Raw genomic sequence first — 24,987 nt, 5'->3', positions numbered from 1 at the left:
ATCAAACAATAACAAATTCTGGCAAGGTCACAGGGAAACAAGAACTCTTCCACATTGTTGGTGGGAATGTAAAGTAGTACAACCACTGTAGAAATCAGTGTGACAATTCCTCAAAAAACTGAAATGAGAAATTCCACTTGACCCAGATATTCGCCTTCTAAGTGTCTTCTCAACAGTTAAAGATATCATATTACAGCGATATGTACAAACAATGCCACAACTCATAACAGCTACATCTTGGAAGCAGCGTATATGTTCATCAATAGATAAAAGAATAAAGAAAATGAGGTAGTTACACACAATGGAGTACTACTCTGCCATAAATAATGATAAATTTGAGCCATTTACAGGAAAATGGATACACTTTGAGATAATGTTAAGTGAAATAAATCACACATAAACTTGAATAAACTTGAATATCAAATAATTTCTCTTACATAAGAAACCCACAGTATAAATGAAGAGCAAAGTTAAAACGAGATAATAGGCAGTAGGAAGATCGATCTTTCTCAAATGAAAAGGAGACTCAATGATGGATGAAATGGAAGGAGAAAGGGAAAGGAGATGAAGAACAGAATTAAAAGTTATCATATACATATGCCAACTCCCTACAAGGAATGTAAATGTAAGGTACTAATAACATGACCAGAAAAAAAGAGAAAAAAGGAACTATATAAATACATTCACAGTTCATATGTATACTTACATACAAAATAATATATCTAAAATGTTTACATGTATTATATACATTTATAGAAATAAAAAATTTTAATATAATGCCCCAAAAGTCACTATTCAGGTATCAGCTATCATAAAAGTAGGTCCTATGAAACAGCACCATACAAGGGGTAGCAAAGAGATATGGACTCCCTGTCTCTATACAAAAAGCTTGAATTTCTGGAATATGAGAAACCTAAAAGTTTGGACGTGTAAGACAAAGATAAAGGAAAGTGTCTGCGGGTACTTGCTGCCGTACCTTTTGATAGTTTATGCTTTCCTTCTTTAGCTCTGTTAGTATCCAAAGACCAGCACTGATGCTTATGATAAAAATACAGGGACATGTAATGAGCCCCATTAGACAATGAGCATAGTTTAGCATGGAATATAATGTGGGTAAATGTGGAGAATAAATGTGGGGGGGCTAAATATCAGACAGGAAACATACGTAAAGCAAAGGGTGTGGATGTTACAGTGGTGTTAAACTTTCCAGATCAGGCCCCTTACTCTCCCACGGTCACTTCTCACAATTCTCCCCCCCTAATTCATTTGGCTGCAGTCATATAGAACATCTTTCAATCCTTTCGGCACACTATGCTGTATTCTATCAACTCCTACTTAATCTTCATTTCTCAACTAAGATTTCGATTGCTCCAGTAAGCCTTTTCTGATATCTAGCCTAAATTAGCTTCCATATGGTTTCTTAGTCCTCCGTGCTTCCACTCCAACAGACTCTTTTAATTAAATGTATAATGGCTGTATTCTCCACTAACTTTCAGTGCCACAAAGATAGAGATCTGTCTTATTTCACACTTCAGTCTCATGGGAAAGTACCAGAGAAGGAATCACAGTAATCTGATAGAGAGTTCTCTTTAAAAAGTAGAGAGCTGGGCTCCAGAATCAGTACTACTGTATATCACTGCACGGCTCTGTATAGCCCCTCTCAACAATGATGTCATGACTAATGGCTGGATTTGATTTTGTTTTATTTTCTTGACTAAATACTTCAGTAATAACATTAATAAACTTGATAAAGTATTTATAAGTTTATGAAAGCAACTAACCTGGAGAAAGTTAATTAAACTCTGTCATTTTCTCCATCCACATGACACTAATCCTTCCTTATTCAACAAAATGTAATAAAAACAAATACGACAAAATAGTAAGAGAACTTAATTTTTAAATTTTTATCTTAACTGAACAAAAATATCCTTTCACTTTTATAACAACATAATACCACTTGACAACTATCAGATGTGGCATAGTATGAGAAATGATGCACACACATCTCTTCTGCAGATACTATTTGGTAATTCTTTGATTTGTAATTTATTTTATATAAGTCTTACAATATTAAAAACAATACTTAAACATATAGTAAAAACAAGACTCAGTACTGTAGTTTGCAGCATTATAAATCATAGTGAAGTATTTGTGTTTGGCATTCTATGTTTCACAGATTGAAATATTGTGTTTCTCCACAGCTGTGGATGTGCTGGCCTCCCAACACCCACAAGTAATGGGTTCTGACTGCTGTACCGTTCTCTACCAGAGTGTATGGGATTCAAAAGATCTTCACGCAAAGCCCCTTTTGCTTATTGTAACTCCAGATAAAAGCTCTAGAAGAGCTCTCAGTTAATGGGTCAGAAGCCAACATACCAGAAAAGTTAAAGTGTCCAATTGCTAAGAAATGTTAGATGAACTCGAGCATTATTACTGCATGTTGCTCAATAAAAAATAAAAATATCACCAAAGAGGGATAAAAATTTTGAAGACAATTATTCATTTCTGTGATGCTAGAGAAATATTATAGTCTCTTTACAATAGTATAGTCTCTTTACAAGCATTACAACAATGTGACATATTGTTGTTGACTAATAGAGAATATTTACTGTTTATTCTTATGCAGTGAAATGAATGGATAAGGTAGTAATGAGATAATAAAAAGTATATATTGGCTGCCCTTGAATTAGGTAAGTGGAAACGACAGCAATGAACAGTAACATTGTATTTTTTATATGCTAAAAACATCAATACAATGATTAAGTTCTTTTGCCTAAACTGTACTTTGTAAAAAAAGTTTTTCATTGTTAAACATACATTTATTAAAGCTGTATATATAGGAAATATATGTAACTATCAGAAAAATCTTTCTATATGTAAGCAAGAGAACATTTACTGAGCATACACTAATATGGGAGACCCAATGTCTTTCTTTCATCCATTCAACAACCCTACAATGTAGGCATTTTCGTCTACATATTACAAATATCAAAATTGAGGCTTAGAGTATTTGTATGGGAAATAAATTTTTTCAGTGACGTCCCCCTTGATTACAAGACTAAGGCAACAAAGTCTGACCTTTGTCCTTCTCTCCAGATCATTTTTATCTCAGACCCATTCATCTTTGCTTTCTTTCTTCCAGCCACATTTGTCCTCCTCATTTTCTTCATCCCATGAAAGAGTCTTGTAGATGTTGCTACTCCCTTGCTCCTGATCTGGACCACTATTTTCTTGCATTGCTGAGTAACTCTTAATATTCAGATAGATAAGCATTACTGACCTTGAAAAGGCTTTACTCATACTCTAGTCCAGGGCAGCCCCTTTTTTAAAAGTCTTTTATAAAACCAAGCTCTTTCTTTCCAGTAATTATCTTGGTTAGTGGTTATGTATTAATTAGATAAAAAATGATTATTTCTACTACTAAATTTTAAGAAACTTGTACAAGACTCTCCCTTTTATCTCTTCCAGGCTACCCACTTGTGGGTGGTGCCACCCATACCCAGGGTGGGCCTTCCCATTATCCACACCCAGAACTACGCCAAACCAATCAGTAGAGTAATTTAATAATCACACACCCTTAATCCCAGCATAGCACACTTAATCTCAGAACTATACACTTAATCTCAGAATTGCATATTCTAGATCCAGCCACCTCTGAAAAGCCCCACCTATGGCTACATGAGGCTTTGTGGGGACATCTAGACACAAACCGTAACAGTGGATAACAAATGAAAAAAAAGATGAGCATTTAAAGGAAGAAGTAATTACACGTTGCAGAAAGTTGAAAGAGATGAGAAGAACCTAATGAACAGAGCAAGCATAAAATTATTGGGAACCTTTGAGAAAATAGTTTCTGCAAAATTAATGACTCAGAAAGTCACACAGAAGCAAGACTCATGAGTAAATGGATGATAAACACACAGAAGTAGTAAGTACAGATATTTCATTTATTTTATTAGTGTGTGTTTGAAGTACATCATAAGCACATTTACGCTGAGTAGTTGGTACGAGTACAGGACACATCTTATTTCTTTTTCATCTGCTTCACCTCTCCCCTTCCTCTATTTCTTAGTTCCCTTCCCATTTCTCAAAGATCTATTTTCAATTGCCTATTTTTATTTGGCTCTTTGACTTACTCATGCTTTGGATTTCTCACATAAGAGAAACCACATGACTTTTAAACTTGCACGTCTGATTTATTTTGCTTAGTATTACGGATTGAAGTTGCATCCATTTTCCTACAAATGGCTCATGTCTATCCTTTGTGGCATAGTACTCCTCCACTGTGTGTAAGTAACTTTTCTGTATTCATTCATCTATTGATGGACATGTAGGCCCCTTCCAAGATTAAGCTATTATGAATTGGGCTGCTATAAAAATGGGTATGCATATATGACTATAATATGATATCTTTAACCTTTTTGAGTTAAATGTGTTTCTTGTATCTATCATATTGTTAGATCTTCTGCCCTGATCTATTCAGGCAATGTTTCTTTTGACTGGTGAACTGAGACCATTCACATTGATGGTTATAAATGGTAGGTATTGACTTATCCTTCCAATTATATCTTTTTTTTGTTGGTGGTTCCCTTTCATTTAATTGCTTGCCTTGCCTGATAGATTCATTCTATTGGAACTCTTGGAATGGTTGTCTATGTTGTCCTTTTCTAAAATATCCTTCAGAACTTTCTGGAGTGCTGGTTTGGTGCTTATGAATTTCTTCCGGTGTTCTTTATCATGTAAGTATCTTATTTCTTCCTCAGTTTTGAAAGATAGTTTTGTGGGGTACATCAATCTGGGTTGGAGGCTATTTTCTTTTAGGGCTTGAAATACTTTACTCCAAGCTCTCTTTTACTTAAGAGTTTGTGTTGAAAAGTCTGTTGTCATTCTGATAGGTGTCCCTTTATAGGTGATTTGTTTCTTTTCTCTAATAGCTTTTAATACACTGTTTTTGTGCTGAATTTCTGGAATCTTGACTATTATATACTTTGTTATAGTTTTTTCACATCATGGCTATTTGGAATTCGATATGTCTCACTTATTTGTATGTCAAATTATCTTTCCATGCTTGAAAAGTTTTCTGGTATTACTTCTGTGAACAGGTTTTTTAAAACACCCTTTGAGCTATTTCTGATATTTTATTGATTTCAATTAATCATATATTATTCTTCTCTGTGTCACTGAGCAGCTGTAGGATTGATTTTTCATGGTCCCTTGCTATTTTTAAAAAGTCTTTCATTTGATGAAACCCAGTCTTAAGTGGGTTTTACCCATAACCCAGTCTTCTAGATCTGATGCTCTATCTTTACATTGGCTGACTCTGCTGTATATTAAGTTCCCTTGTTTTTCCTCTCTCTCTACTCTACAATGATTAACCATTTCCTTCATTATGGTCATCATCTCTTTATCTGCGTAATTATTTTTGTTTTGTTTTTGTCAACAGACTATTAATCTGCTTTGTTACTTCCATAGCTACCATTTCAGAAAGTTTAGCTGGGTGGCTTTTGATTTCTTCTACTTCAATGCTCCCTGGATTTGCCTTGGGAAAGCTGGGAGTGTTGGGTTTCATCATGCTTCCATGTTTTCTCACTTTCTGTTTTTTGTTTGTTTTTGTTATCATTTGTTTTCTACATTGAGCTTTATAAATTGTTTATGGTAGCTTTATTACTACTTTCAAGACTTCTTAAGGAAGTGACTACTTTTCTGAGATGTCTTCTAAGTATAGCTGACTTTTGGCCTTTGAGTCTGTCCCAGGATCCTGCCTCTTCTGTTTATTAGGGAAGAAAGATGGCATCCTGTTTGGCTTAGCATCCAGTTCTTTGGTACCACACTGTAGTATTGTTTATGACCCCAGACAATCTAGGTATTAGCACATAAGGAAAATCAATACATTACACATCTCTGTCACCTTGGCTAAAGTAGTACAATCAGTAATAACAATAATATCAAACACAGACTCGAACATGACAAACTGATAACTAATAATTTGCTGCCTTTAACCATTGGTATATAATTTATGGTTATATTACAAAATCTAAGACATATGAGAATGATATACAGTAAATATGCACTCAATAGAGCATTTAAACATAAGGGGAGAAATTTTAAAAGGGAGTAGAGGAAAAAATAGAGAAATGAAAGAAGAGAAATAAATTAGAAACAAGGTTGAAGAACAAAGGACAATTACCCAAGGCTTGGGAAACTGGTAAAGAAGATGGGGGGAGGGAGAGGAATGAGAAAACATAACAAGAACAAAACAAAATATAAAACCTAAAACAATGTTTACCTCACAAAAAAAAATCAAAGAACAAGGACAGAAAAACCAAAAAGCAAGACAGAAGAAATTCCTGCATGATTTCAAGCCTGTCGTTATCTTTTGGAGTCCACAGTTCTGTAGCAGATGTCTAATTCAAAGCCTGACTTTGCTCTCACTGGCACCCAAGGCAGGCAGCAGAGCCCAGATCTGTGCAGCATAATCCCAGCAAGCCCCAAGTCAGATTAAGGTAGGGTGCTGGTTCTGGGACTTTCAAATCCACAGAAATTCAGGTTGAGCCTGACGTCTGGTCATGGAGGTGGGGCCTGTGTCACTTATCATAGCTCCCTGACCATGGGCATCTCCTATGGCTGTCCCTCATCCAGTTACTATGGGACTTTAACACTGGGAGCCTTGAGCTGAAGCCAACCAGTGGCTGCTCTGAGTCCCAGGTTCAGTTGGCCCCTCCCTAAAATGGCATCTCACCAGGTACTTTTTCCAGGAGATACAGCAGTCACTCGGACTGGACTCACTCTGTTCCACTGGTGTGCTTCTCTCTGAAGGCTACTGCAGTCTTCTGCTTTCACTGTGCCTCTTTAGATTTGATTTTCCTTTCTTACACCACAGGCCAGGAGCCAAGGAGAAAGTTCAGGTTGCCCCTTCCTTTTTCTGCATTGAGATCTGTCTCTTCAGCTTCTCTGTAGGCTCCAATTTTCCCAAATTCTTCTTGGGTCTCATGGATCCAGCTCCCTTCTCCCCCAAGGTTTTATTTTCTAGCACCTGGATTCCAAATCTTGGAGAGCCTGATCTGTTGCTGCTTACTGCTCTGCCATCTTCCTGGAAGTCCTCTGTAATGTAACTTGTAATCTGGTATTAGGATCGCTCCTGTTTTGCTCTTCTTGTCCAAGACTGCTTTGCTTATACTGGGTCTCTTTTGGTTCCGCATGAATTTTAGGATTGTTTACTTTAGTCTTGTGAGCAATGTTACTAGTATTTTGATTGGGATTGCATTAAATCTGTATACAGTTTTAGGAAAATACTGGATCAATGGAAGGAGAGAAAGGCCACAGAAAGGACAGAGAGCTGAATCACTGATCTATATGATGGGGATGTACAGGAGGAGATGCACGATTAATACTACTGGAGGAAGCAGAACAAAATGATGAAGTTTGTAGCTGAAAATTTTGGGTTTGTAAGTTGATAAAAGTTCTAATAAAATCTAACAAAAGTCCTTAAATGTTGAGAGTTATTTGCCAAAGCCCAAGAATAAAGATTAAAGTAGTAAGAAAATATAATCATTTCCTGAGATTACACAACTAAATTACTTTCTATCAAGAAAAGAGGGACTAAAATGATAGCTCTTTTTTCTTTTTTCTTTTATTCAGTAAGTGCTATGTCCAAAGTATTTTAACACTTCTAACTAGACATTTCAACATCTCTTTTAGATAGTAGTAGCATTCTCTCTGTTTTAGAAATGAAAACCCCGAGATCTAGGCCACATGGTTAGCAACTGACAAAACTGAAATTAGAATCCGACTTTTATAGCATGCACTATTAATTAGTGAAGCCAATATCCATTCAGTCCTAACTCACTTCTCCTTTGAGTCACTGTAAAGATGGATGAACACATGACTGCCTTCTGGTTTCTTGGACATAAATAGAAATTTATTTAGAGCTTCTTTGGAAGGCTTTCTCTTCTTTAAAAATATATAAGTAGTTAAATATATTAGAAATATTTTGAATGGGAGAAAACCTTCAAGGCTTGGCTATGAACGCATGGAAGGTATTTACACATCAGATTCTGCAGGGTCATCCCATCCTTCTGACTTGAATGTATATGAAAATCTTGTGCTGTCTTGTAACAGTGAAGGAGTAGCAGAGAAATTGCATAAAAAGTTGAGCCACTAAACCACTGACAGTAATCACCTACTGTACTTTTAGTCTTCTTGCTATGTGAGAAAAAATAATATTGTATTTTTAATAATTCTGTTAGTCAGACTGTATGTTATTTACATTTGACAACATTCCTAATAGTACAAGGCTGTATTTGCATCCACCAAACAATACTGCCTCTCGTCCATGAAATAGAAAACAAAAGCCTGCTTTCTACCTCCCTCAGAGAGGTTTGCAAGGTTTGAGTTAGAAATGCATATAAATATGCCTTGAAAATAAAAATTTATCATACAAATTTATTACTGTTTTAGAAACAGTGCTTCTCAAATAAAGGAAAAAGATAGGAGAGCACATATTCTGTATGAACATAGAGCTGGGCAGTATTCTCCTAGGAGGATATGTTAGAATCACCAGGGGGAATTTTTCACATTATACATGCACTCTCTTGAGAGTCGCTGCCAGAGAGAACCACCTCTTACAAATGAGAGGATAAGCATATTCTACAGATGTACTCAGAACAGAAAGAAGTTTGAAAAGTGGAGTTTTGTTCTGTTAGTGAGTATACCAAGCACACGTTCATTAAGACAGTAACAATAACTCATAAGATTTTTGAACAGATGGAGAAACAATTTCCCTTTATCAAGCTTTACCTTCCTTAAAATACAAGTAATTATTTTATATTAATAAAAGAACAACAGTATAACCCAATAAAGCAGACACAATCAAAGCAACATAATATAAAATTAACCAGTGGGATGAGAGAATTATCAGGAAGAAATGTAAACATTTTTCAGAAGGTAGAATAAATCCAAATACGTTTTTTGAAGTTTCCTCTTCAATTTAATTTTTCTTGATGGAGGTTCAAATGCTAAGATTTCTTATTAAGAAATTGTTTTAGAAATTGAACTCATATCTCAGGTCCCATACAACTTATTTTTTAATTTATTGGACTAATTACTATTTTTTAATTCCGTAGATATTTGTTGAGCACCAACTGTGGACCATACTGCTCTTGGCACTAGAGCACCTTTGCACCAGTGAAGGAAACACTCAGAACTGTCCTTATGGATTTAACTGGTACTCTTTCGAGAGCAGGGAGCAAAGAGACAGTCAACAAATAAAGTAGATCATGTATCAGTTGATGACATCTGCTCTGGAGTAAATAACAAAGGGAGATGAAAGGTAGATAGGCGATGTGGGCAAAAGACATAGTGAGACAAAGCATTTGTGAGGCAGTTTGGGGTTGTAGTTGCTATAATTTTAAATATTATGGTCACAAAGGTTTCACTGGGACGCTGACATCTGAGCTAAGATCTTAAGGCAGTGAAGCTCCAAACCAGAGCTATGCATCTATTTGAAATTAGCTAGGCCAAGCCTCTCTTTTCGGATATTATCATCTAAAATGGGTTAACAGCTGAATAGCAAAATGATACTGATTTTCATTATAAGTTACCCCAATCCACTGCAAACCAAAAATGGAAAAGAAACATTCTAATTATTGGTAACCCTCTGATTCTCACTGTTGACATATCTGCCTTTTGAGAAAAAAGTTTAAATGTTTATTTCATTCCTTTATATCACAAATATTTTAATTTTTTAAAACTCCCCAAACACAATTCAAATGTGAAAAATTATTTTTAGTCTTAAATGAGTCTAGATTTCATCATGGGCTAAAATTTTAAGATATAACGTGAGTGCTGAAACTGAATTTTAATCATATAGATGAATCACAACATGCATCTTTAGCTAGGCATGTATTATGGATAAGTCTAGTTTTCTACTGAGAATAATCACATGTTCTAATTACCATTTTGGTTATACGCATAATTAATAATATTCTGTCTTAATGGGACACACTGAATCTTCAGACAGTTGCAAGCTTTAACTATGCATGATGCCAAATCCAACTGTCAGCCGCGCTGCCAAACACAAAGGAATCTTGATGCAGTGTTTCGGTGCTGATAACAATATGCACATCTTTATACATGATACAATGAAAAAATTAATTGCTTTTCTTCCTTCAAGATTTTCTCCACACTAATTTTGTTGCTTGATTGATCATCTACCCCAAATTATACATATTGGCAAGTGATCTTATGAGCAACAGAAACATAAATGCAAATGTGATCCAAGATCCAAAGACAAAAAAACACTGTTACACAAGGACTTACTGATTGTAAACTTTCATTTTCACGTAAACAAGCTGTGTGCAGCTCTGACTTCAAGGTTGCAATGTGACTTCGATGAGATGTTATTTCCTTCTCTAATGTAGCAATTCTAGCACTTGCAAGCTGGTAGACATCCATGAAACTTTTAATCATAGCCTTAAGAAATAAAAATAATGTCACATACAATTCAAATAAAGCTGTCCCCAAAGGAGAATTTCCATAATTTAAAAGCTAAATCATTAAAATTTTAAAATAAACAACTTTTCATCTCTCTTGAAATTAAAAAAGCTAAACTACACATTTTATACTGAAAACAGTGACTATTTTAAGAAAGTTTGGTAAAAAAAAAATAATTGAGACTTCATTCCAGAGTTTATTTAAATAAGATGTACTTTGATCTATTGTGCTTAAAATTTAGAACGCAGTTTTAAAAGATGGCACACTTATTTTCTGTAGTAAAGTTACATTCAAGTTGTAATTTGACCTAAATTTCAATCTTAAGAGAGACACAACACTTGGCTTACAAAAAAGATATTTCAAAAAGAGCTGAATTAGTAAAATTTCCAGTTCTTCTAAAAAACAAGTACTTTGAAATAAAAGAGATAAACCTGTGTCTCTTTCTAGTAAATAATTTGATTCCTCTTTTGAGAGAAAACCATACTTGTGTTTATTCATTTAACACAGAAATGGCCTTATATTATACTACATATGATAAAATAAATAACATTTAAAAATGCTGGTAACTTACTATTTCAAAGTGGAAACAGCAGAATATATGAGGGACTGGTGAACCTCTGTATCAAACTTAACCAGATTTTATAAATTTCCTCTTCTAAAGCAACCTGCAGTGAATTTTAAGCCCATGGGATACTATTGTACTTTTTTTAAAAAGTCTTCCAAAATACCTCCAATAGGGGCCGGGTATATAGCTCAGTGGCACAAGCGCCTGCCTGGCAAGAGCAAGGTCCTGAGTTCAATTCCTGGTACTTAAAAAAATAAAAATACCTCCAATGTATCAAGGTAAATTCAAACATTTCAAAGATACTTTCAGAAATAATTTTATATTCTTTCCAATAAAGAAATGTCCCTGTCCAGTCACAACTCCATACAATGGATGGTCTTTGTACCATGGTTGAGAGTTTCAGACTGCAATCAACCTGAAGGCTAAGCTGGGAGAGCTTTGAGAAACCAGCTATTACAGCGATTCTAAATGCATGAGAAAAAATAACTTGGTAACAGACAGTAAGAAGCAGTGAACAAATGTCTGAGAAATATAAGTAAACTCATCACTCATAAATAAGAGAAAATTCAGAGCTTTTTACCTAGGAAATTCCCATTTGCTCTTAAAAAAAAAAAAATCAAACACCATTTCTATCAAGAATCCTCTTTCTAAAAAGATAAGCATAGTGCTAACTTCTATCCTAGTTTTCTATGGATCTCTCATGCCTGACTTTACTATCACATTTACTCCTTTGGCAGAAATTTATTCATTTACACACTTATCCTCTTTACTAGACCAACAAACTCCTTAAGGTCAGATATTGTGCCTAAACGTTTCCATGTTATAAGGGATGATATTGGCCCACAGTGAGTACTGGTTTGAATGGAAAGCTGAATGACTGTTTTGAAGAGTGAATTAATAAATAACAAATTGCAAAAGATAAAAAAAAAAACCTTATGAATTCTGTTACCCAAAACTAAACAAGCACGGTACAACCTCACCTTTGGGCACATCCCCTGTGTCCAAATCTACATTACTTTAACTCATTTCAAGGTAACTTTATAGCTAATACTAACACAAAGTATTTCCATAGGTCTCAAAAGTATGTAGAAGTTAGGAACTATCAAATCGTATCTATTTCATCCTATGTCCAATTTCTCTCCATTCTTATAAATTCATTTATCTTCTCCACCGAGGTACTGTATCAGCAATCCCAAGTCCTATGTTTAATTTTCTTCTTCTGTTCTTGAGTGTTCCACATATTTAGCTCTATGTAGCTGGGGAATGTCACAGAATCTCTCTGCACCATCTCCTTGCTCTACACACAAAGCAGGAAAGAATCATTTTCTTGCCTACTTCCAAACTTGTCGCAAAGCTAACATTCACTAGCTGTTTGCTGCAGCCTGGGGACCATGTAAGTGCGCTTTATTTCACTCATCTTCATGGTCATCACACAGAGTAGATATTATTTTTACCCTGGTTTTCCAAATAAATCATATAGGCTTTTGGTGGAGGTTTGGGTTTCTTCTATATAGAGTACCATGTCATCTGCAAATAATGATAATTTAACTTCTTCCTTTCTTATCCGTATTCTTTTTATTTGTCTCTCTTGTCTGGCTAAAAGGTTTCTAGATTTAATAACTAAATTCAGTAGCACAGCTGGATACAAAGTCAACACTCAAAAATCAATAGCATTCCTGTACGCAAACAACAAACTCACTGAGAGAGAATTTAGGGAAATCACACCTTTCACAATAGCATCCAAAAAAAGAAATACTTAGGAATCAATCTGACAAAGGAAGTAAAAGTTCTATATATTGAAAGTTACAGTACTGAGAAAGGAGATCAAACAGAATATCAGAAAATGGAAAGATATCCCTTGCTTATGAACAGGAAGAACCAACATAGTAAAAATGGCAATACTCCCAAAGCTGTTACATAGATTTAATGCAATCTTGATCAAAGTGCCATTAGCATACCTCACAGAACTAGAGAAAACGTTCTTAAAATTCATTTGGAAACAGAAGAGACCTGGAATAGTAAAGACAATCCTGGGCAACAAAGGAAATGGAGGAGGCATCACAATCCCTGACTTGAAATTATACTACAAAGCTACTGTGATAAAATCAGCATGGTACTGGCAAAAACAACAATAAAAAAACAGACCCAAGGACCACTGGAACAGATTAGAAGATGCAGACACCACTACAAACACACTCAGCCACTTTATCTTTGAGAAAGGGGCCAAACATGTTCACCGGAAGGAGGATTCCTCTTTAATAAATGGTGCTGGGAAAACTAGCTCTCCACATGCCAAAGACTAAAACTAGACCCATGTCTATCACCATGCGCTGTACTGAAGTCAAAATAGATTAAAGATCTAAATATTAAAACAGAAACAATCTATTGGAAAGAGAAAGTAGACAGAAATCCTGAAGACAGAAGTATAGGTAGAGAGTTCATGAAAACTTGATTGCATGGGAAATACTTCAAAAAACCAACAACTGGGATCTCATCTTATTAAAAAGCTTTTGCATAGCAAAAGAAATCACCAACACAGTGAAAAGACAACCCACGGAGTGGGAAAAAAATTTAGCCAATTGTCCCTCACTCAAAGGACTTCTACCTAGAACATATAAAGAACTGAAAAGAATCAGACCCTCTCCCAAATTCAAAGATCCACTCCAAAAATGGGCACCTGAGATGAATACACACTTCTCAGATGAAGAAATACAAATGGCAAATAAATATATGAAAAAATGTTCAACATCTTTGGTCATCCAAGAAATGCAAATTAAAACAACACTGAGATTCCATCTCACCCTAACATCATATTGGCCCCCTGGTGTGAGAAAAGAGTAAATAAGTTAAAGAGTAAATAAGGTATAAAATGTACATCAGATATTGTGAAATGGGAAGAAATTGCTCAAAAGCAAAAAAGCACTAAGATGAGTGAAAGAGGAAAGAACAGGAGGGAAAAGGGGATAAAATGCAAGTTGGTTATACTATTCGTGTCTCAGATCAGTAAAAAGGAAAGTCTGTGCTAATATCGATTGGAGAAATTTTTATGCCCATATCTTGTACCCTGAGTAGCTACTTAAAAGATAACAACATGTAATATTAACTATTGTTGTTCTATTATTTTGTTATGAATTTTTTAACCTTTTTTCCATAAAATAAAAATAAAATTTAAAAAAAATACAGGCTTGTCCAGAGTCACATAAACAGTCACATGGTGGTCAGGATTAAAACCCAAGTTCATTAATACCTCGGTTCACAAATGCTTTTGTTTGTAAACAATTTGGTGAACCAAGGTACCACTGTATATCTAGTGCACAAGCCTTTCCCTTAACTCTGCAACTATGTTGTATCTAATACAAGAAAGCTCTCTAAAAGTGACACAGTACTGAATGTAGCATTACTACTTTCCTATTTTTAACACCCTAGTAATATCAGAATGAGATAACCTGTGTTAGGTGATTCATATACACTCATTGCTTATGGACCTAAGATATATACATTGCACACGTTGCAAAAAATACGCAAAAGTACTTCTTCAATGAAACAAGGAAGTGTTTTTCTGTCAGTATTAGACTCCTGAATTATTATTTCACTGTAAGTCACAAGAGAATTTGCCTTTAATATCTTAGGGTAAAACTGTTCAATATTTTAAAAGTTATGCTATTTCCTAAATTTGTAGGAACCCATTTCCTGAATTCTCACATACATGATATTCTAAAAGGAATAAATAATATGTTCTTTCGAATCTCTTTTTCAAGAAACAAATTACTCTTTGAGAAGTAATGTCCGAAGTGTTATATGGTAGATGGACAAAAGCATAGTTATTCTGGCTCTTCCCATGTTCTTTTTCTAACTAAATTATGATATTCAGTACAGTTAAGAGAAACCACATATTATTTCCTTACAATGCTAAAAAGAATATACCACTATTTTGCTCACGATTAGAATCAAACATTTCAGTCCTTTAGAGCAGTATTTCATTTGCGAGTCCAAAGCCACTTTGTGCAACACTGTTTTTCAGAGCAGCAAAACACCATGACCTGTCTAGAAAGCAAGTGCCACGGAACTCACATGCAGAGCACACGCTGCTGTGCTCTCTTCTCATATGAAAACCTTTGCAGAACTGGAAGAGCAGCATGAAACAGCACATCATTCAAAGACGCCACATAGCCTCTAAAAAGTAAAGAATCTTCACTTCCAGCATGAAAAAGTGATCCAAGCTACACAGAAGACATGACCTAAACTGACAGAAGAAATGGAAATAACAGTGCCAATCAAATGAGGGAACGGGGATACAGAATAAACATCTGAGTCTGTACCAATATTCTTATATCCAACCCTTATAATTTACCATGCGCCTACATTAAAATACATTGTTTTATGCTAGGAAACAATGACAGAATGGCATGAGATTGTGTATAGCAGGTCCGCAATTTGAGAACTTCCTGTGCTATTTTTGGCCCCCACAATTCTATGTCATGCAGTGAGATCTGCTTCTCATTCTGGCCTACTTATTCATATGAGAAATAGAACAAAGGAGAATTTCTGGATAAGAACAACCCTTGTCTTATAGCTAATCTTGTAGTATTTATAATTAGTAGTAACAAGTTGAGAGAACCCAAACATACAAAATTCTGCACCTCTCAATTTTAAGGAAAAGTACATGTGCTTTAGAATACAAAAATTTCTAATATACAAATAGGTGGGCATCACTTAATAACTACGATATTGTTTACATAATTCGCCACCCACATACTGTGAGGTAGTCTAGACTTCACCAGCACGTCAGGAGATGGCATCACCGGGGAGATGATGTTAGGAGGAAACTCCGTGAAATATCGTAACGTCCAGTTGTAAAAACATTAGATCTTTTTCTACATTGTTGAGTAAATAATGGGAGGAAAAAACTGACATTTCACTTTAACTCATAAACTATAAGCATATGTCATTTCCATGTATTAAAGACTGGGTAATTCAAATATGTCAGATATACTAAAACATGCAAAATACAATAGAGTCCTATAAAATGAGGATAATTCCTACCTTTTAAAGATTTTTGTGGAAATTAAGTGAGTACTAATACATGAAAAGACCTTAAAGTACATGGTACCTAGTAAGAACTTATCAGGTAAATGTTAGCTGTGATAATAATATCAAATTAGGAAAATTACCTTTTAACTCATAAAATAATTCAATATTTCCAAGGGACATGTATTACACATAATATAAAATAGCTTACTATAGATATCTCCAATACATATTTAATATAATAAAGTCCTTTTATAAAAAATATTTAGAATAGCAACACGCTGCAACAAAACTTCTCATTGACGGTGAAGCAGTCAGTGCTACATGTATGATGTCATTTCTAAGGGATACAGTCTCACAACAATAACATGATTCTAATTTTTACTATCAAATTTACTTGATGGCACCTGGAATTAAAGGACAATTAGTTATTTTATTCATCATCAAAAAGTCACTCTGATAAGGTTGCTCACTGAATAGATTTAATCTCATTCCAATTTTTATACAATTTTATAGATATAAGGAATGAGACTTGAAGGCCTTGTTACTAGCTGTTCCCAAACAGCAACTGTGACCCATCAAACTCACTGAAAATCTGGAGTTGAACTCCAGTTTGATGTTTGTGTTCCGGCCCTGCCCAGACATAATACTTGTTTCACCATGACATTCCCGTCTGGTACAAATATGTGTAAGAAAACACGTATCCAGACGGCTCACTGCACTTCACCCTCTTGCTGGCACATTGAATATTCTGCCATGTGCAACTGTGGACACGTGTGTGTATGTGTGTGTGTACAAGCTACTGAGAATACCATCAGTGAAGAGCTCTGAGGAATCAATAAGGAATAGACAACAAGAACTAAGACTTCAGTGAAACCCTAACCAAAACAAGGGGGCATTGCTACAACAGAGGGACAAACTGCGGGTGGGCTTGAGGCCAAGCTTAAACATTTTCCATCTTTCTATTAAAAATTTCCAATCATATCTTTTACATTTTTCTGTCTTATGCTATGGAGTTTATTTAACAATACTACTTCTCTATTGCTCGTTGGCCTTTTAGCTAAGATAAATAATACTGCTATCTAAGTTAAGGAACAAATAAGCATACATTGTGGATGCTGGTTCAAAACCAGGAGCGCACAATTTAAGAAGTTCAGAAAGCGCAGCTCTGCAGCACCAGGTAACTGAGCGGAGAGTGCTCTGGAAGCAACTGTGCTGGCGGCCACTGCTGCTGGGACTGTGCAGGGCTGCAGCAGCTACGTCTGTTCCTAGAGAGAGCAAGAAGCGACTACCTAGAGCCAGAAAATCAAGGCAGCGGCCCAGGAAGCCTCCACATCCAGAAGACCATCCACTAAGGTACAGGCCAGGAAGTCCCTGTGTTCCACTTCTTCCCTTCACATCCGGAGCAAAAGCTTCAGTACTCAAAATCTTTACTACATTAAGCACAAAAGCAGCACCCCACCTCAGGATACTAAAATCTGTATTGCGCATAACAAGTCACTACAAACTCAATTGCTTAAAACAACACAAATGTATTCTTTCCTGGTTTGAATGGGTCAGAAGTCCAACAGGTATTAACTGGTTCTCTGCTCAAGGTCTCACCAGCCTAAAATCAAGGCATCCACTGAAGCCATACCTCTATTTTTTTTTTTATCTGTATCTACTCTAGATTCACTAACTATGCCCCTCATTATGGTCATCATCTCTTTAATAAACTATGCAATTATTTCTGATTTGTTTTTTTAGAGCCTCATTCATCTGTTTTGCTACTTCTCCTGCTATCATTTTAGGAAGTCCAGCAGAGTGGCTTTTGATTTCTTCCACCTCAGTGCCCCCTGGATTTGCCTTGGGTGAGCTGGAGGTCTGGAGTTGCATCTTGCTTTCTGTTTTCTCATTTTCTGTTTTCTCATTTTCTGTTTTATTTGTATTTTATGATGATGTTTGTAAATTGCTTATGGTAGGTAGCTCTGTTACTAGTACTGAGACCTCTTCGGGAAATAATTACTCTTCATTGATGTCTTCTATGTGTGTAGCTGGCTTTTGGCTTGTGAGTCTGTCCTGAGATCCTGCCTCTTAGACTTGTTAAAGAGTAAACATTGGTGTCTGGCCTAGCACCCAGTTCTTTGGTACTGGACTATGGTACTGTTTATGACCCTGAGACAATCTCAGTATTGGCACAGAAGGAAGAACAACTGGTCACAACTATGTCACCTTGGCTCAAGCAGTATGACCCATTATAATATCATCAAGCATAGGCCAGAAAATGACAAACTGTGATAACTATTAATTTGCCAACTTTAACCACAGGTATAAACTTTATAGTTACATAATAAAATCTAAAACAAAGCAGAAAATTATATACAGTAAAAATCTACTTAACGGAGCAATTTTACTCTCAGGGAAGAAAATTTAAAGGGTTAAAAGGAAAAATAGAGAAATAAGAGAAAGACATTAGAAGCAAGGGTAAAATAGAAATGGAAAATGTCTTTGTTACTTTTCTGTCTGTGCTGAGACAAAATACCCCTCACCCAAAATTAGAGGAAAGGTTTATATATTAGTTCACAGTTTGTGGAGGTTTCAGTCCATAAATGGCTGGCTCCAAGGCAGGGTGGCACATGCAGAGGGGCAACAGTTCATGGTGGCAGAAGACAGCAAAACCAATGAGAAAGAGTGAGACAAGTCTCCTTCTTATACTGTACCCCGTCTACTAGGATTAGGGCAGTGCCAATCCAATCAGTGGACTGATCTAGCAATCACCCACTTAGTCCCAACATTAAACCATGAATCAATCACACAACTCTAGATTCAACCACCTCTGAGAAAAACCTATAATTGCATGCTTTTAGGGGTTATCTCGACACAAACCATAACAGGAAGATCACTCAAGCCTTGGGAATCTGGTGAAGAAGACAGGAGAGGAAGAAATAAGGAAAAAAAAAACAAAAACAAAGCAGAATAATAAAATGAAAAACAATGTTCACACTCATGAAAAAACAAAAACAAAGAGAAACAAAACAATGTAAAAAAAAAGGAAAGAAAGCAAAAAAGCAAGCAAGCAAGCAAGCAAGCAAGCCAGCAAGCCAGAAAGAAAGAAAGAAAGAAAGAAAGAAAGAAAGAAAGAAAGAAAGAAAGAAAGAAAGAAAGAAAGAAAGAAAAAAATAAAAAAGGAATCTCTCTGTGGCCTCCAGCCTCCACACACCTCTCTTATGCTGGGAGCTGGGATAGTGAGACAGTGGGGTGCAGTTTGCCTCCTCCTGTGCTGTCCTCTGTCTCCTTACTTTCTCTGCAGGTTCCAGTTTTTCCTTCAGATCCTTCCTGAGTCCCAGGGATCCAATCATTCGTTCCTCTCTTTCCCCAAGCTGTTGTTTTCCAGTCTGGACTCTGAACCTTGGAGAGGTGGATGTGTTACTGCTTACCTCTCTGCCATCTTCCCAGAAGTCCGGCATCTCATCTGAGACTCCGATCCTCACCGAGGCCCATTACAGTTGCCAGCAAAGAAGCTTCTGTTTTCTTGCTGGCTGTCAGCCAGGTCATCTGTAGATCCCACAGGCCGTGCTCAGGGCCTTGTCAAATGGATCCCTCCTTTTCAACACAGCAGTTTACTTCCTTCTGGGCCAGGAGAAGAGCATCACTCAGCTACTTCTCCTTTTTTAAGGGGCACTTGATTAGGTCAGGTCCATCCAGGAGAACCTCCTCTTGGTGAGTAATCTAATCACAGGAGTTTTCTCCGTGGCATTTACCGGCACTGCTCCCGCTCAAGGAGAGGCTCCACTTTACAGTGAGTGTACGGCATGAGGAAGGGTCTTGAGAACCAGGTCAGAATTTGATTACCGCAACTTAAACACCCACCTTATGCAAAGATTAATTCAAAATTCATCACAGATGTAAATGTAGAGTGTGAAACTATTAAACTTTTAGAAGAAAATATAGGAAAAATTCTTTGGGATCTACAGCCTGGTGAAGAGTTCACAGATACAATACCAAAAGTATGATCCACAAAGGAAGAAAAATCAATAAACTGAACTTTAAACTTCTCATCTATAAAAAATGCCATTACAAAGATTAAAGACATGCTGTAGGCAAGGGAAAATATTTACACATCACATATCTGATAAAGAACTAGCTTCTAGAAGATATAAACAACTCTCAAAACTCAGTAGCAAGAAGATAATCTTATTACAAAATGATAAAAAGACACTAAGATATATTCTACCCTCACATTTTACCAAAGATAATACACAATAGCAAATTTTATAAAGAATGTATTTATAGCAAATAAAAAAGATTTTCACAATCATTAGCCAGTAGACAAATACAAACTGAAGCCACAGTGAAATATCACTGTATACTTAGAACAGCTAACAAAAAATTGTTATGACACCAAATGCAGCTGAGGAAGCAGAATAATGAATCCCTCATACATTGCTGGTAAGAATAAAAAGAAGTACAGTCACTCCGGGAAAGAGTTTGAAAGCTTATTTTACAAAGCTAAACATATACTTACATATGACCCAGCAATCACACTTTCAAGCATTCATCCTTTCTTTTCTTTTTTCTTTTGGTACCAATAATCAAACTCAAGACCTTGAGCTTGCCAAACAGGCGCTTGTGCCTCTGAGCTATATCCCTAGCCCTTCATCCGAGAGAAATAAAAACTTCTACCTACAGGAAGACCTACACACAAATATGTAAAGCAGCTTTATATATAAATTCAAAAACTGGAAACAACAAAAATGTTCTTCAATGAATGAATGGCTAACCAAACTATGGTACATCTCTAACAGGAATACTAGTCACTAACCTAAAGAGACAAATTACTGATACTTGCAAATATGGATGTGGATATAGATTATAGATATACATAGATATACAGAGGCAGGAACATCTGTAATATAATTTAAATATAGATATATAGACAGAGAGAGAGAGAGAGAGAGAGAGAGAGATAAGCAAAATTTACCTAAAAGAGATTTACAAGTTTATTGACATATCTATATATATTCTGCAAACAAGAAGAGTATAAAACATATTTAAAATTTTTGCAGTGGTGTCTATTTGTCTATCAAAGGCCTGGACTACCAATCTTATGCCCATACTTCCTAAAGGCTCCCTTATGCAGATACTTCAATACAACCTAGCATACTCAATATGCAAGGGTACAAGATGCCTGTCTGTATTTTCTCACTATAACAAACAATGCAACAATACCACAACAGCAGCTCTTAGGTCTACAGCACAGCCTCAAAGGAATCAATGTAATCTGAGAGGCTTGTACACTCAACGGACCTCTCTGCTCAGAGTCAAACGTACAACTACCCCAAAGTGGGTAGAGGAAGATGGCGAGCGCCACACTCTAGCAACAGAAAGCATAAAGTGAGTTTGAGTCTATGGAAGTTAATAAAACCTAGGCTGCTCCTAGGTCTTTATTTACAGATGTTCCTGCCTCCACTGTAATTCCCAAGCTCCAGGGGCCGGCCTGATTCCACCTCTAGAAACACTTGCAATGCACTAAATGCCATGTCATTTGCATATTTTTGCATGTTGTACATATTTTTTTCTGATAACAATCCTGCTAGGACTAATATTATCTCTGTTTTAAAGAAGACAAATGAAGGCTCAGTGATGCCAGTTATCTTGTCCAAGGACACTCAGTGATTAAAGAACAGAACTCAAGTTCAATTCCATGTCCACTTCCAAACCCATGCTCACTCTACACGCTGCAAGTTCTCTGCCTGAGTTTGCATTGGCCAGTTTTTTATTTTTTGATGGTCTACATTATACAGGTTTTCTAAGTGAAATGAGTAGATTAATTAACCTAAGCTTTCCAAGTTACATAAAGTTGCACAGAATATTCAACATCCATGTAAAATCAATTGAATCCACTCTCTCTTTTACTGACTGAACAAGACAAAGAAACCAAGATTTTTAAAGATCTCAAGCTCATTAGTAACTGCTACACTGCAATGACTCCTGAGTCACACATTTTTGTTTATATAACAGAAATAAATTTTTCAAATAAAACCATTTCAGGTGCTATTTTTCTAGAAACTTCACTCATTCTGTATAGCTATTCAATAAACATTCATAACAAATTGATGAATCACTAGTCTATCCAAACACGCCACATAATTTCTACCCTTTCCCCAAAATACCTTTGGATTCTAGGAAAAAAATCGTATTGAAAGATAACTAAGATTTTTAAAATGGGAATACATGAACCTTAGAAATTACAGAAATTTATCTATCATTTATATAATAAATTACTTTTAAGAAAAATGCTTGGAAAACAGTTAGTATGTTTCATTTATATGTGTAAAATGGCTCCAGACACCTGATATCATCAGTGAAGGGCTTTGCAAGCATAATACCTGGATCCGAGACCACACCAGCCAGTGTTCGCTCATTGTAAGTCTGTTGTGAATGAGAGCCATGTATACTGAATACACATACTGAAAGAAAACGACTTAGAGAAGCTACTTTCCATCTTCATTTTACCTACAAAGATAGAAGAATCTTGCCATACTGGGAAAATAACCTGAAAGAAAAATAACCCTCCCTTACACAGGAACTAGGGTTTTGGTAAACCAAGTTCTTGCTCTCTCCCTCTCTTTCTCCCTACTTACAAGAAAATTTCCCATTTCTAGACAGCCCACTTTCAATTCTAAATGTACTAGGGTTAGCATACATGGCCACTTCTGTCCACCTAGGACTGTAGTCCTACATAGTACAGGGTACAGTTAAAACTATGTGTAATTAGATACTTAAATGCAGTATACACACAAATACTGAAGTCCTTTAGTAGTGGAGATGGTAATGATAAGGGTAGTTTAATTAGAAGGAAAACATCTGTTGGAAATGCACAACCTCTTTAGTCAAGCACAACAGAAGACAAAATACTGAATTGACCTGATGTGAAGTTGAGAGTTCTGCTATGTTTCTGTTGGTGTTATTTTATATAAGAAAAAGAGAATCTCGTTTTTGGCATTTGAAATGGCCCTAGACTTAGCCCATCACTCAAAATTTCTACTGGCACCATCTTTGAAGGATGTAAATATAGTAGCTTTTCAGGTATGAGAAGAAGCCTCATGGGAAACCATATTCAGCAGAGTTGCAGAATACTTTTGCAGCAGACTTTTTAAAATGATGTTTTCTTTTTATCTTGTTTAGACTCTGAACTTTTTTCTGGACTCCACTCAACCATGGCATATAAAACTTAAATGTGCCAAAAATAAGACCAACTCCTTTTCAAATATGTTATTTCCAAACAGGATTGAATCAAAGCCAATTTTAAGGCTAAGTGCAGCTACTAGATTGATGGTGATTACTGCTCTTATTATGCCAAAGGTTACCATAATGAAGGGCTAGGGAATAACATGTAGAAACGACATCTTAGATTCCTACAAATATGGAAAGGAATCAACAGAATAATTGGAGATGGGGGGTTCCTGCTGGAAACCACTGCATATGGATATGAAAACTTTAAAAAGCAACAGTAATCTCAGAAAAATTCAGAGGAATATATTTCTTAGAGGAAACTGCTAGATTAATAACAACAGCAAGAACCACAACATTAATCAACTGCCTTGCTTTCAGAACTTAAAATTTTAAAAAATCTATGAAATATTTCCTATATAATTGTCACTGGGCTTATCAATATGTTTCAAAGTGAGACCAGGTAAAATGAGAATAGTTTAGTGAATAACACAGAATTGTAGGACATAGCAAATTATGAAGCCTAACTTCATTACATTAGCTCTTCAATACAACAAAAAATATTATTAGTTATCATGTATTGAGCACCAACTATGCCTTGACATCATTAGAAGTTTTACAGTGAAGAAGATTCTTAGAGTTGCTTTGGATTCTCCTGACATATAGCAAGACATGATATGAGTAGACAGTGTGTTTTTTGATGGCGGTGGTAGTGGTATTTATTTATTCATTTATTTTTTGTTTTTTGGGTTTTTTTAGGGTGGTGGTTTATGCAGTCCTGGGAATTGAACCCAGGGCCTTCACACTGAGCTACATCACCAGCCCTTTTTCATTTATTGTTTTGAGACAGGGTCTCACTAAATCAATAAGTTACCCAGGGTGAGCTTGAACTTTCAGTCCTCCTGCCTCAGCCTCCCACAATGAGGGATTACAGGTGTGTACCACCAGCCTCAGCTGGGTGAATTGTTTTTATTCAATTATAATGGTGTGAGCTGGAATTCCGGTAGTCTATCTCTGTTCAAATGTCAAAATAATAACATATGGCACTGCTAGGTAGAAATTTTCCTATGAGCTTCTGATACCTAAGAGTACACTCCTTGAAGAGCAGTTATTTTATTCTCTAACTCTTACCAAATAATAGATACATCTGTACAGGGTAATTTAGACTCCCTCCCCCAAAGAAGGACATTCTGGTTATACTAACTAAAGGTGGTGCAAATCTAGTGCAGTCTGTTTTCTGTGACAACATGGACAATCTCTTATCTTTACATAATTGTTGAAAAGTACAAAATATTAAGCAATGTTTTATATATAAAGCTACTGAAGCTTAGAACCCAAAAATAAATTTCTTAGGAGCACATTTCTAATAAGTGGGCAAGCTTGAAATCAAAGGTACATCAGATTCCAACCCCTTACTGTTTTTATTAGCACGCCTTTCTAAGGAACAACTGCAATAATCTCCATTGTATTCATTAACTTACTCAACAAATACTGTTAGGTACCTATTATGCGCTTGGCACTGAGGATATGGTAGTACAGAAGACAAAGCTCTGCCCTCCTGGGTCTTTTATCCTAGTGAGGGACAAACCATAGACAAATATTTTAGATAATGCACTAAAGGAAAGCAAAGCAGGAGTAAGGCTGCACAGTGTGAAGGGAGAATGGAAGCTGTTTTACTTAGTATAAATGAT

At 35.9% G+C, this 24,987-nt stretch overlaps 1 protein-coding gene across 1 annotated transcript in view; it reads right to left on the bottom strand.

Annotated features, from left to right (window-relative positions):
- Nucleotides 1-24,987, bottom strand: part of Ccdc171 (coiled-coil domain containing 171) — a gene marked incomplete at its 5' end in the record, with an annotated part of 359,501 nt that overhangs the window by 48,389 nt on the left and 286,125 nt on the right. The window contains 1 exon segment of the mRNA XM_013516391.1: nucleotides 10,318-10,470. Coding sequence (XP_013371845.1) covers nucleotides 10,318-10,470 — 153 coding nt within the window.

Source organism: Chinchilla lanigera, unplaced genomic scaffold (assembly GCF_000276665.1).
Source record: "Chinchilla lanigera isolate Chin_1 unplaced genomic scaffold, ChiLan1.0 scaffold00033, whole genome shotgun sequence".
NCBI lineage: Eukaryota > Metazoa > Chordata > Mammalia > Rodentia > Chinchillidae > Chinchilla > Chinchilla lanigera.
Note: the sequence above shows the minus strand (reverse complement) of the source record. Positions and strands in the feature narration are given on the sequence as shown.